Here is a 12485-nt window from a genome sequence, read left to right on the forward strand (position 1 = left end):
AGGCTATATAATGTAAAAATGTATTACTGTGTTAATGTAAAAATGCTTTACCATTGCATGATACTGAAAAACTTCTCTACTCAAGGTCAAAACAAAAGGTCTGTTTCCCATTTAAGAACAAGCCCTTGCAAGAGATGGTGTTCACTTGCCAACTTTCATAAAAAAGATTAATCCACAACATCAATATGAATATAATTTTTCATACTAAAATACAGATTTATTTTAAGGAAGTGGATAATATTTGTATTACATTTTATAGGCCCCTATAGTTACATCTGGTCCTTATTTATTTAAATTTTATTCGGCTTGCATAATATTTTTGCTTACAGTTATATTCTCTAAGATCAGAAAAGCTCAAACCTGAAAATTCAATGGCACTATTCATTAACATTCCTTCGGTCTGCAGTCATAGACATTTGCAAGCTCTCCTTTGATTCTGAAATAATAAAACTAAGGTAATAAGATGTTTAGTGTAAAAATATATGACTTAAGTTAGAATGATAGAAAGAGCTATGTTTCTATGAATCACATGCCAAAGCAAACCAAAAGTTTTTCAAAAAGTATACATGCTCATTTTAGAGGGAATAATAAAACACAGAGCTACATATTAAAATGTTAACTCTCTCACTCTCATTATTTTATTAAATAAATAAAAAAAATGAAAATTTACAGTGCACAGTGCATAACACGGGATATAAAGAATGCACGAGATCCTGAATGCATTTGAGACATGAAGCCAAAAGCCGGTGGTTTCAACTACCAGCAAGCAAGATACCCATGAAGTCCATTTTGATATGTCCTACTGCTTTTGTATATTGTTAGCTTAAATTTTATGGTTGATTTACACTCCTGGAAGACACCAGCTTCTTCAAGCAAGACGTTGCTCGCCATACAGTCAGCGAAACCTTTGCCAAAGATCTATCAAATATACGATTTGCAAAACTTACTGCTTTAATTCCCATTTGCGATAACTCATGTACAAAGCCGTTTGCTTTTTCATGCTGCTGCGAGCTAATGTCCTCTTGGAATTATGATGAATCCACCAACTTCATTTTTACATTATGCAACCAGGAGTCAAAGCAATTCCTCACAATTTCGAGCTAACTATGTTTACCACTGTCATTAAGTTGCCTTCTCTTTTATAAACGTCGGTGATGCTTAACAAGTGACTGAATGTTTTTCCCTCCCAACCACAAGCTTTTCCCCTACAATACCCAAGTCATGATTAAAAACTTCGGACTTCTATTACCATTTTTTCTTCTATTGTTCCATTCATTGTTAATAGATTTAACAGCATCTGTATCTATAGCCAATATACTGCTAAAACCCTCCTGAGGCCAATAGCTTGCTTTTCATTTGTAGTTACAAGGTAAGCATATTCCACTAAAACGGTTGCAGCCTTAGCTGTACTTGATGACCGTATAAAAAGTTGCTCAGCCCTCAGCTGTCTGTAACCGATGGAGTTATTTCTTGCCTGAATCTAAATATAACTGAGGTGGGAGAAAGCTCCACCAAGGGAGAACCTGTTTGTTTAGGAAGGCAGGAGCTGCACCAGCCCTCACGTTCGGGTGTGCTGAACGTGCAGCACGGCACAAAGCACAGATAGCACGCTTGGCTTCGGCGTTAGCACCAGCCTGGCTTTGGCAGCGCTGAGATCCTCGCAGGGTAATTAGCCCGCACAGCTCCAGGGGCAAACAGCGGGTCCTAACAGCTGCAATTCCAAGTCACAGTTTTCTTGATTATTCCCTTGCCCCTCCATAACAGATGGGGTTTATGCAAGGTCTGACTCACCTGGACTGACAGAATAAATCTAAATACGCTGCTGTCAAACTGCATCCCAACCACCACGAAGCCCCCCAGCCATGCTGTAAGCCAGAAAGCCTTCTGGGCTAGCAGAGGCGATTAGGAAAGATTTTCCTCTGACTCCTGTGCGACCAGCTCTTGCACCAACCGGTGTCAGAGCTGAGCGCAGGCATATTCTGTTACTTCTTGGAGCCCTGCTCGAGTTTTCCAGTTCCCTGGCTTTGTGGATCACTTTAATTTACAGATGGAGTACCTTAAGGTTTGTTAATTGCCTTAGAAATGCTTTTTATTAAAGCCAGCTGAAAGCAAAAGTAAAACATTTTTATATATCCAATTCGAAGTAGACAGCCCAGCATAAAAATTCTGCACAAGAGGTTTGTTGTCATTTTCAATACAAAATACACGGGAGCCCACTCCTACAATGCTTTTTTTTTTTTTTTTTTTTTTTTTTTTTTTTTTTTTTTCCTTTTATATTGTAGGTGCCTCCTCAGCACTTAGCTGTGGTTTCAGGCCCCACCTGAGTCCCTGCGCTCTCCTCCCCTCCTGAGGTTTTGTAACTCAACCCAGAGGGAACATCCACGCACCAGCCTCCACTGACCCCAAAATCCCCAAATGCCCCCCGGCACATCCCAGCACCTTCATCGCCCAGACAGCACAGAGTCACAAACTACACGTAATCAACTCGTAATCAACTCGACCATTACTAAATTACTTGGGTGGAGCAAAGTAGCTCTCCCACCTTACCAACAAGCTGTCTTTATCTCAGAGTGATGCTTTTTTTCTGGGTACTGCCAAGATTAAGATCCCTGTAAAGTGGCAATCCTATTTTATATAAAATGGCTCAGTGCAAGCTGCTGACCGGACTGAACATTGCAGTATTCGCCCACTGTGTGGTGATGATGGGGTTAGGATGAATTAAACCCACACGCCATCTGCAGGAGCACACGGACAACTTTTTCAAACAATTCCTTGATACCCTGGGAATCAGATGATTTAAACTGAAAACCTCATCAAAACCTTCTGGAAAAGGAGTTTCAGAGGAAAAAGCCCAGTACTTGAAACCAAACCATTTGCCTGGAAACAACTTGTACAGAGTGCCCCGAAACAAAAGCGGGATAGCTAAGGAAAGGTTCCTAGCTCCATGGTGAGCTCCACGGTGCGGTGCCACTGGTGCTGTGCCCCAGGCTGCCCCCTCCATCCTGGGGCACCCAGCCATGGAGGCTGGCTGGCTGCCGCGACTGCTGACGCCTGAAAGCTCAACTCCACGTCCAGCCAAGAGTCCTGGGCTCGGAGCTGGATGCCCAGGCACGAGGAGAGCCCTGCCCAGCTCCCGGAGCCCCCCTGATGCTCTGGCAGGCCCTGCTGCGTTGATGGGGCCCGAGCGGCGGGCGTCCCACGGCTGGAGCAGTGCAGGCGCCCCGGGAGCGCTGGCAGCTGCCGAGTGACAATGACACTCCTGTCAGGTTTATGGCTGCCATTAGCAGTGGCGGGGCTGACGAGCTTTTATAGGGTCGTTCAGCAAGCAGGGGGGCGGGAGGGCAGGATGGTGTCCTGGGGAGCGGAGTTAGAGCCCCCAAACCTCATTTTGGGATGTTTCTGAAAACACTGCTTTTTTTATATTTTTTAATTCCCACTCTGAGAGTTACTTTTACAAGTTTGATTGGACTATAACCAAAAAACAAATCTTCTCACAAATTGAAAGCCCTGTACCTCAGCCAGCTCCACTCCGCAGTTTAATTGCTTTAAAGGAGAGGCCATGTGTTGTGTTCTCCCCGGGGTGCAGGAGAAGGTGAAATGAAAGACACTGGAGAAAAGAAAAAAAAAAAATCAACCCTCCGAATAAAAGGAAATAGGACTGCTTAAGAGCTACAGCAGTCTAGATCCCAGCAACATGAAGACAACTATCCAGGCCAATCCTTTCTTCCCCGTGCCTTTTCTAGGAGCACATCTTTCCAGCTGATGCTCTCTGGCTCCTCATTATGCAGCCACAATCCTTGCTTGCAAATACAGGCAACTCGAAAGGTTTTGCAAGTTAATGGGATGGTCATCTCAAAAACAACAACAACAACAAAACATTTTATGGGGGTTAAGACATCATTTTCCCACTTCCTGAACAACCTTTACTTGGTGATTTCTGACGGGATTCCCAAGGTTACGATTTATAAGCCACACTCCGTGTTTCATTAGGAAGCGTCCCGTTAGCAGCCTGCCAAGTTTATTCCAAAAGCTGGGACTAATTAAAAAAAATCCAAAATATTCTGAAATGAGCCCTCCCATCACATGTGAACTGCTGCTGTGTGTCAGTGTTGACTACCAGCAGCCAGTTCAGCATTTTTAGATGAAGTGCATTTTATTACCACAGCCTCCCTCCGTCCCCAGGGCTGATAAATGACTTCTGGGCTACTGGGGACTGGGGTTCAAAGCCTTGGCTTTTAGCAGTCACTTGCACACCTCTGCAGGTATGAAATAAATAGCACAATAGGAAAGGACAAAGACACAGGTGTGAGTGTCTTGTTTTCTCACAGGACAACCAGGCAGAACAAGTTTCTGCAGCCATGTGGCACACACAGGCACCAAGCCCATGGACTTACTCCTGCTCTGACTTTCTGTCTCTGGTGGAGCACATTTCCATGGTCTCATCACAGCATCTCACCTCTGTGGTCTGTGTGTGCTGCCTCAACTATATGAGCACGGAAGGCAGTAAATCCCTATCTTATGCCTGCAGAAATAAGCTACGAGTGGCTCTATTCCCATTCCTCTGACTTGGATTTGACAACTCTCATTTCAAAAACAGCTTGAAAAATAAATAAAAAAAAATCTCAGAAAAACAAACAAACACAAAACTGCTGAAACCAATCACAGCTTAACTTAACTAATAACTATTACAGCTTAATTAATATAACTTCACCACACTGGAGAAAACAGTGGCTCATGGATACTCAGTTTCTGCCACGACCAGCCCTTTGGAAGTGATAAACTTCTATGACACCTGGGCATAATACATGCATAGGCAGTGAAGCTGTAAGTCAATTTATTTTGCCATTTCTGAAATATAACAGATGCCCATCTATATCAGAGTTAAGAACAAATGAAGAAGAGTAAGAAAAAATACATCACTCAGTTCCAGGTATGTATGTAATTTCTTTTGTCCTCTACTCTAAGAAATCCCAAAAGACAGGCATTGAGTAGCATCTTCTTCTACTTCTCTCCATTCTGTTATGTAAACTATTTCAGATCTTTACTAAAGTTTTTTCTTTCTTTCTTTCTTTTTCCCTTTTTTATTTCTTTTTCTTTTCTTTTTGCATACATGGTGAAAAAAAGCATCAAAATAATTTGGGAATAATTTGAGGGAGGTCACTACTACAAGACAGAGTGATGTTGATCCCACCAGCTGAAGACACTTCCCTGGCTACCTGCTGTAAGGAGAACAGTGTGCATGCACGGTTTTGGTTGGATAAGCAAGCAAGCTCTGGAGAATCCCAGAGAGGGTCTCTGCACATGGTAAATTATTAGATTAGACTGTGGTTTCACAAATGTAACTTGTTTCCTATGAAATAACATCGATTGCCTTTGAATGAGCAGATGAAGAAATATGACAAGAAACAGGGACTCATTTTGGTAAGTCCAAAATGCAAGGATTAGAAATGTTGGAAATCAGACCTCCCTCCCTCCATGAATTTCACGGTTACTGCAATCAACTGCATAGATCATAAACTCCTACAAAGACACTTTAATGAATAAAGTAATGAAATCACAATACTTAACCAAAACCATTTACTCAACTTAAAGAACAAAATCCTCTGCATTTTTCTCATCTGCTCTGTAAAGTAGATATTTATAATTTTCATTTATTTATATGAAAATCTCATGAAAGACATGTACCAGATTGTGTCTGACAGACTGCCATGTCTTATTTCCAAATTCCAGTTAAATGAAAAAGCAGAGAGATGACTAATACTGAAATTCTTATTTGAATTTACTCAACACTGAGAAGCTAGAGGAAAAAAGGACTAGATACAAACCAGTGCATGGCTGGACAGAGTGAAAACCATACAGGCTGATTTAACCTTTGGCATAACTCAGATCTATCTCCATGTGAAACAGAGCAATTCATCCAAACTCCACACATCCAGAGACTTGGATAAGTGGGATAGAAAGCTGAACCTTTTCCAATTTCAGCTTTAATGCTGTAAAAGATACAGCCTATGCTTTGCAAAATAAAACCACCTTATTACTTCCACTTTTTTTCTTGGTCTGGAAAAAGATTGCTACATTGCAACTGTTTAAAATCTCTGGCTGCTGACACTCAAAGCACTTTATTGTTTAACGATGAACAACCATGATATTTTGGGGAATGGAACAATTGCACATAACAGAGCAGGCTCTGTTGCCTTACATCTCTGCTGCAATGGATTCAGGAGAATGCAATAAAGTAACCTCTGCAACAGACTAGTTTAATGAAAGAACTGAATTTGACATTTAAAAAAAAGCTGACATTCTCTTATACTGTAGTACAGCATCTCTTAAATGTAGAGAGGAGTGGAAACAGCAACAGCAGAGGTAGAAATGGCGTTAGCATAATTAACTTGCTGAGTTTACACTTGAACTGATAAATTTTAAAGTAGCTGAAAATAATTTTTGTTTAAACAACATAGTCAAGGGCAGATTAAACTAAAAGACGCATAAAACAATAAAAGATTGCCTTTGATTTACCTCTGTTCAACTGGCTGGGAGATGTATCACAGTTTATTTAAATATCTACTAAACATATTCTGAAGATGTAGGTGTAACCTTGCTGAAGTAGTTCTACCCCTGTGACACACTCTTGTAGTCTAATCATTCTGGTAACTTACCTACATGAAACTCTTAATTCACACTGGTTAAAAACATAACATATATTTGTAAACTCTGACCATAGCAGAAAGCACTTCTGAAACACAGACCTTTCAATTTAAATGCGATAGAAAATGACTGATGTGATACAAGGCAAAATTATCAAAGTGTTATTGAAGATTGCGGTTTCTGGTTTCTCTTCCCCATACTGACCAACACAGTAGGGTAGTAACAGACTAATGGCATAATTTGTTTCTTTACCTCTTATTCTTTATCAGATACATTAATATATTAGTTTAAAAGAAGCTCACCAGGGGAGTGTCTTTCCCTCCGACAATGCTGAGTCCAAGCCCTGACCGACCCTTGGATATCTCTATAGTCATCTCCTGCCCAGGAACAATAGGACATGTTGCTGGATCCACAGGCAATAGAGGTGGAAAGACACCTAGGAATGTGAAAAAGTAAAGAAATAAGTCACATTGTCACGCGAGAAAATAATAATAATAAAAAAGGAATCATATGACAGCAACTAATTAAGCTTTCTTATTTTGCTCTTCATCTTTACAAATCTAAACCAAACTTGACAATTACTCTGAGTCACTTCTGAAGTCTCTAAATTAGACCATCTCCAAAGCTCTAGGAGTAAATAGAGTGAATGTCTGGTAGGACTCAATTCAGATACAACCTATACAATTCAGATCATGATGGCAATGTGTATTCCATTCAGGGTAGATAAGGTCATGTCCCAGATTGCCTTTATTGCTGTCTTTATTTTTAATTAAAAAGAGGAGCAAAAGCTCTCTGTACACAAAAGTCATGAGAAGCATGCAAACACATCTTCAGGCTCTCAAAAATTATAAAAATGAGAGAAAAGTACAAACATCTTATAAAGTAAATTGAAGTAGTACATTGGATGCTCATAGTAAAAAAAAATATCAGAAAAAGTTCTCCAGAAAAAAAATAAAACATCCTGGGTTAGGGTACTTAATCCACACAATAATATTGAAAAAATAGAAACTGGTTCATACTGCGGCTGGTGACTTCTGTGTCTGGAGGAAGATAAGTAGGTGCTGACACCAGGGGTATCTCCTGCAAGTTGACGGATGTTTTTGTTGAAGATTTAGATTGCTTGATCTGGTTGAGAACCTAAAATTGAAGCAGAAGCAAAACAGATCAGTTATCAAACACAGAAATGCATATTATGCATTAGTTGTCAATTAGTGCACCCTACTAAATCTACTAAGTCAACAGAAAGGAAACGTAAGAAGCATGGGTGATGAACTGAAAACATTCACTTTGAAGATAAATAGCAAATCAGAAAGTCTGGATAACTGTGCTTCCAGCAATCATGTGTAGGAAGTAGGACTTTTCTCAGTGGTGCCTCTCATGCCAAACAATTTCTTTTTCTTTTAAAGAGCAAAGAACATCCTTGACATTAGCCTGTAGGACTATTTTGATATACTTAAAGAGAATAAAGTAATTTTTGAAGTTTACCCCCAAGAAAATTATTTTAGTATTTCTCCAGTTAGCCCCTCTCTCCCATAAATCACGCAACCCTCAACTAAATCCAGCCCCCCTTAATGGTCAAGAAGAATACACAAACATTTTCTGGGAGCTGCTCCTCTGCTTCCGACTGATCCGCCAACACTGGTTTGTCAGTTTTACATTTCACTTCCTAAAAGGCCAAAAAAAAGAAAGCGAGATGTATTGAAAATGTTATACCAGCTTTAATGAAGTATCTTCCAAAATCAGAAATTACTGGTCTGGTTAAACACTGTGACATTTCATCATACAAGTGCACTTCTAGTGCACGGAGTTGAAATCCAAAACTTAGAATTACTTAGAGAAAAACTTAGAGTTACTTAGAACAGAACTTAGAATTACTAAAAAATAGTATGAATACAGAAATAATCAGGAATTACTGAATGCGTACAATTTAAGGAAGGGATTTTCTGGGAGAAGAGTATCACACATTGTTTATATAGTTCCTAAAAATATGAAGTGATAAAGAAGATGGAAGGCCACTCTCCAGGGTGGCCAGGACAGCAATTCCCGTGCTATGTTGAAATGGACAGGTACTCACGTGTCTGTCTTTTGGCACACGGGTATAGACCATATAGTGCCTACAGCTGGAAGAAGTTCAAAGTCATCTACTCTCACCTCCTTCCTTCTTTTTGTGGTAATCCTCAGCAGCACTGAGCACGCTGCTTGCACTTCAACTAACTGCTTAAAATGCATCACCCAGCCTCATTATAAGCATCTCAAACAATGGCACTTCAATCACGACCTTCACTTGTATCCTAATTTCTTTCTATACCTTTCCAATACACTAAAGAATATTTTTGTCTTAGAACTGCCTCCAGATAGTTAGTGCCTTCCCCCCCCCCCCTTTTTTTTTAAAACCTCTACACCAAACTTAGGTCACTTTGATCACAGCCTAATTTTCAGAAAAGCTGAGTACCAACTTCAAAAGACGGAGATATTCTGCACCTCAGAAGAATTTCTAATTAAGATGACAATTCATACAAAAGAAAACATAAATCAAATTTTAGGTAACCAAGCTTGAAAATACTGGCCTTGTTTCCTGAAGTTTTATTACATTAAAACATGCCAAGCCCCCCAGGCTTTTTTTTTTTCTGCATTTTTTTCTTACTCTAAGCATACAACTGTAACTATTATCCAAATGGATAACAAGAAAATAAGATAAAGTGATCTCATTGTATTATCAGTAGTGTCTGGGGAGAAGTGGGAAGATTGCTTTGTCACCTTAGAGAGAGTGTTTTGATGAGCAATAAAAAATTTCATACTTCCCTTTTTCATTCTGATATGTGCCTAAAACTTCAACCTGCACATCACGTAAGCATTGTACATCACCTTTAAAGCCCTTTAGTCCTCTCTATGATGGAGGTGTCTGGATAAAATGAGAAGATTTGCAGGCGTTCAAACACTGAATTGTGCACTCAGCATTTGTCATATGCCTGAGACCCAACAGCCTAATTTAATTCAACTCCCCCAAGTACATCCAGAAGCATTTTTGTGAAGCTCCTCCTCTTTGTCAATAATTCAAATGAGTCTGTTCTCACCTAACATCAGTTTAAGCATTTATTATTAATAACAATAAAATAATAATAATATTAAGTATCCACCTAATAATATTAAGTGTCCACCTACAGGACAGCAAACTGCTAGGACATTAATGATGTGAGGTGTTTCAGAACACATCCAACGACTCTTCAAGCCATTTTCACCTCTGTAAAGTTAAAAGTTCTGAGTCTCTCCCAAAGCCCTCATCTATCAATTCTTTTCCAACAACACCTTGTAGAGGCCAGGACAGCAACCATCCTCAGAAAACCGTAACCTGCCACCAGGACCTCTCGACGTGGCAGCTAACAAGTGTGCAAGACTTTGCCTAACACTTCCGTTGGCTCCAGTCCAGAAATAAAGTTGTTTTCTTTCCCCCTCTTATCATCCGAGTCTACAATGATGTCCATTATACAACTTTCTACTTTTTAAAGTGATGAAGTGACAATAAAAAGTATCTTGGGAGAGACTGACAAATTTATCAGCAACACAAAATGACTTCATTTTTTTTTTATTCCTGCTGTCATTTGGTGAGCCGTCCTGTCTGTGCTTTGAGCTGTATGCACTTGCAGAAGATCTGCTGATAAGCACATACTTTTTATTTACTCAGTGAACTTGATCTTACACGTTGACTTTTACATTCCTGATTTCTCCTGACATATGCCTGAGAAATTCAGTAACAATGGTGAAGTAAGTGTTAGGCTCTGGTAGCAACACACTGTGGAAAACGAGGCATTATTTTCTTTTGCCTCGGTCACTAAAAGATTGAAAAATCTTTAGACAGAAATCTTTTTTCCTAAAAATAATGAGCTGTCATATCTTGCACTGCAGTGTTGAAGCCTTAATGCCACTATGACCCATATCCACTGAAGGGACTGATTACAACCAAATTCCATCAGCATTTACAAAAATAAGATACACTCCTTAGAAATACTTGCCACGAAACTTTAAAATCTTGATTGAAAGCAATATCTGAGGTTCTGAAGCTAGCCTCTAGCATTTTTCATTTATTTGTGCCTCCATTTTGCGGGCTGGCCCAACTGAAGCCACGAGGAACTAAGTAGTTGGATCTGGAGGCATTCAAATACTTTTCTAACTCCACCTCCTACTAAACTTCTCAGCAGCAATTTATCTGATGGGAAAAAAATCAGGAAGTTCCCTCTATGCAAATAGCCACTGAGTAATATCCTGGTATCACTACTGAGCTGGGACAGGTTGCCTCCCCTCTACACCTCAGCAGGGATAATGTTATGGGCCTGCTGGACACCATGGCTTGAATTCCAAAGATAAATGGCAAATTGCAGCAGCTGGTTGCTGTTACGTGAAAAAATTAAGTGGAAAGATAAGCTGGTACAGACAGTCAAAACAAAAAAATAAATAAAGTACTATCCTGATGCTCTCAACAAATGCATCCCTTTGTCTTCTCTTACTTTTCTGCTGTCTTATATAGAACCACTCTTACCACCAACGCTTTATCTTTTGATTTTATTTTTATCTTTCTGTCTAAAATACTGAAACTGCTACCCTTTGGCTCAACAGTTCACTTCCTTCTTGATTCACCACATTTGAAAAGATGCTGCCAATATATTCTGTCCTCTGTTGTCCCATTGGTGTCTTCCCTCCGTGCCTATCTTGGATTGCTGCATTTCTTTTTCCCATTTTTATTTTTTGCATTAAATTCATACTCCCTCTATTAGCTTCCAAAAAGCAGCACAGCACATATCCTATATCAAGTTCATTCTTTACAACATATTTTGTATCTTTTTATCCACTTTTGTGAAGTTTTTCACATTACTTTGTAACCCATTGTTTTTCTTTTTTTGCCAAGTTGAGCAAGACCAGCAAGAAGAAAAGGTGAATTATACCCGTAAATGAATACAAGAAAATCCTTGATTCATTTATGTTCTAGCCCATCAAGGGAGAACTCTGAACAAGGCAAACAAATATGAACACAAATAATTAAAACTTCTTAGTAACCCATTTGGAACACAAATCCATTTTACATGCTTGGTTAATTCTGATGCTTGAATACCACGTACTACTTCCTAACACTTAGAGTTCATGGACTCGTTAATTAAATATTTACTAGTTACAGGACATTATATATATTCAACTTATATTTGCAAAAAAACATGATGGAGCAGGGAGAAAAAAATTAGGAAAACAAGTATCAGATTTCCCTTGTGGAGGCCTGCACACAAACTGCGCACACAGCAAATCTCAGTGAACGCACTCCTTGAAAAAAGAGTGGACTGTTGGGCAAAAAGATTGCCTCAGCAAATTTTATGTACCTCTAGGTTAGTCACTCTCCAGCACGTTTAGTAGTTTTCCATTTCAAACTTTTAATACTGAATCAAAAAAAAGAGATTAAAGCTGAACCCTGAAGGACTTTGATTTCTGATAACGCACGATCCTGACATACTAAAAAACAAAAAACCCTATTTGTATCAACGAGAAGTTCAGTATTTATTACAGTGCATACTGACAGTAACACATTAAATCAGAAGTTATGGGCTTGATGTAGAAATTACTGAAAGTAACTCTATAGCTATGTTATTCAGGAGGCAAGACTAGATTATGATAATAGTCATTTTGGCCTTAGAATTTATGAAGCTATGAATATAAAGAAGAAAATGATTTACAGACCATGCTTTTTTTCTGAAGTTTGTCACACATGGATAGCAAGAGTAGAAACTGAATCCTCTAACTGAGAAAGCGATCAAGAGAAAGACAAAATGGTACATAAAAACACGTAACCTCAGTATTTT

At 39.2% G+C, this 12485-nt stretch overlaps 1 protein-coding gene across 1 annotated transcript in view; it reads right to left on the reverse strand.

The window, feature by feature from the left end:
* Nucleotides 1-12485, reverse strand: part of PATJ (PATJ crumbs cell polarity complex component) — a 141759-nt gene that overhangs the window by 26217 nt on the left and 103057 nt on the right. Inside the window, exons 34-36 of the mRNA XM_032192027.1 lie at nt 8240-8311; nt 7665-7782; nt 6948-7081 (exon numbers count right to left, since the gene is read on the reverse strand). Of these exons, the coding sequence (XP_032047918.1) occupies nt 6948-7081; nt 7665-7782; nt 8240-8311 (324 nt within the window). The remainder of the gene's footprint in view (nt 1-6947; nt 7082-7664; nt 7783-8239; nt 8312-12485) is intronic.

This window comes from Aythya fuligula, chromosome 8 (genome assembly GCF_009819795.1).
Source record: "Aythya fuligula isolate bAytFul2 chromosome 8, bAytFul2.pri, whole genome shotgun sequence".
NCBI classification, from domain to species: Eukaryota; Metazoa; Chordata; class Aves; order Anseriformes; family Anatidae; genus Aythya; species Aythya fuligula.